The sequence below is a fragment of the Mercenaria mercenaria genome, unplaced genomic scaffold, assembly GCF_021730395.1.
Source record: "Mercenaria mercenaria strain notata unplaced genomic scaffold, MADL_Memer_1 contig_2402, whole genome shotgun sequence".
Taxonomy (NCBI): domain Eukaryota; kingdom Metazoa; phylum Mollusca; class Bivalvia; order Venerida; family Veneridae; genus Mercenaria; species Mercenaria mercenaria.
The window spans coordinates 1-836 of NW_026460461.1; the positions used below are offsets into that span (position 1 = coordinate 1).

Genomic DNA, 836 nt, shown 5'->3' on the forward strand with positions numbered 1-836 from the left:
TATCTCTTTGCGGAACTTAATTATTTCTTTGATGACATGATCATAGGAGGACTCTATCTGTTTGTCTTGTAGTGTTGCCAGCTTGATCACAGCATCAATATCTTTCATCTTCCGATCTAGTTCTCTCAGTGTTTTCCTGTACTCATCACTGTCCCCAATACCTGCACATTTATCAGGTATATAATCAATTTTACATGTCCTGTGATTCAGGGTTATACAATCAGTACATCCGAGAAATTCATGGTCAGTGCAGAAAAACTTGATGATCTCTTTTTTGTGAATAACACACTTTTCAGTGCACATTGCCAAACTCTTGTTACCAACAATATGTCCCCCCATGTTACTTTTGTCAAGAAGTTGATGATGTTTGGATGCCTTTGTTCGTTTATGATAAGCAAAACAGTTCTTGCACAAATATTCCTGACAGTCCACACAAAATCCACGGCTTTGAATATGTTGGCCAATAGCCAAGCATGGTTCACACCTGTGGTCAAAATCCTCTGCTGAACCTTTAGATACTGATCCATGAATACCAGAAACCTTCCGTCCTGACACTGCCATATTTTTTAATCTCTTGTGATATTATAATTTTTCAAATGGTTCTTTCTTTAGACATCACGCTTTATTTCTCTCTAAATAATGTCCAAGCTTTCACTATAGAGCAAACAGTATGGTTATGAAAAATATAGGTATTTTATTTGATAAATCCATGATAATTTTCTTCAGAAATAGAGTTCCTAAGGTCCAGAAATGTAAAAAAAGATTCTAAAATGACTTAAAAGTCGACAGTTAACTTGAAACTTTCTCTTTCTCTGGCTAAATTCACAATCAATATA

General features: G+C 35.2%; 1 protein-coding gene across 1 annotated transcript; it reads right to left on the reverse strand.

The window, feature by feature from the left end:
• Window positions 1–36: 36 nt before the first annotated feature.
• Window positions 37–561, reverse strand: LOC128552349 (E3 ubiquitin-protein ligase TRIM33-like; the record flags this gene model as incomplete). Its single annotated transcript, XM_053533377.1, has 1 exon — window positions 37–561. A coding segment is annotated over exon 1 (525 nt), but the record flags the coding sequence as incomplete, so codon positions are not given.
• Between the last annotated feature and the right edge of the window lie 275 nt (window positions 562–836).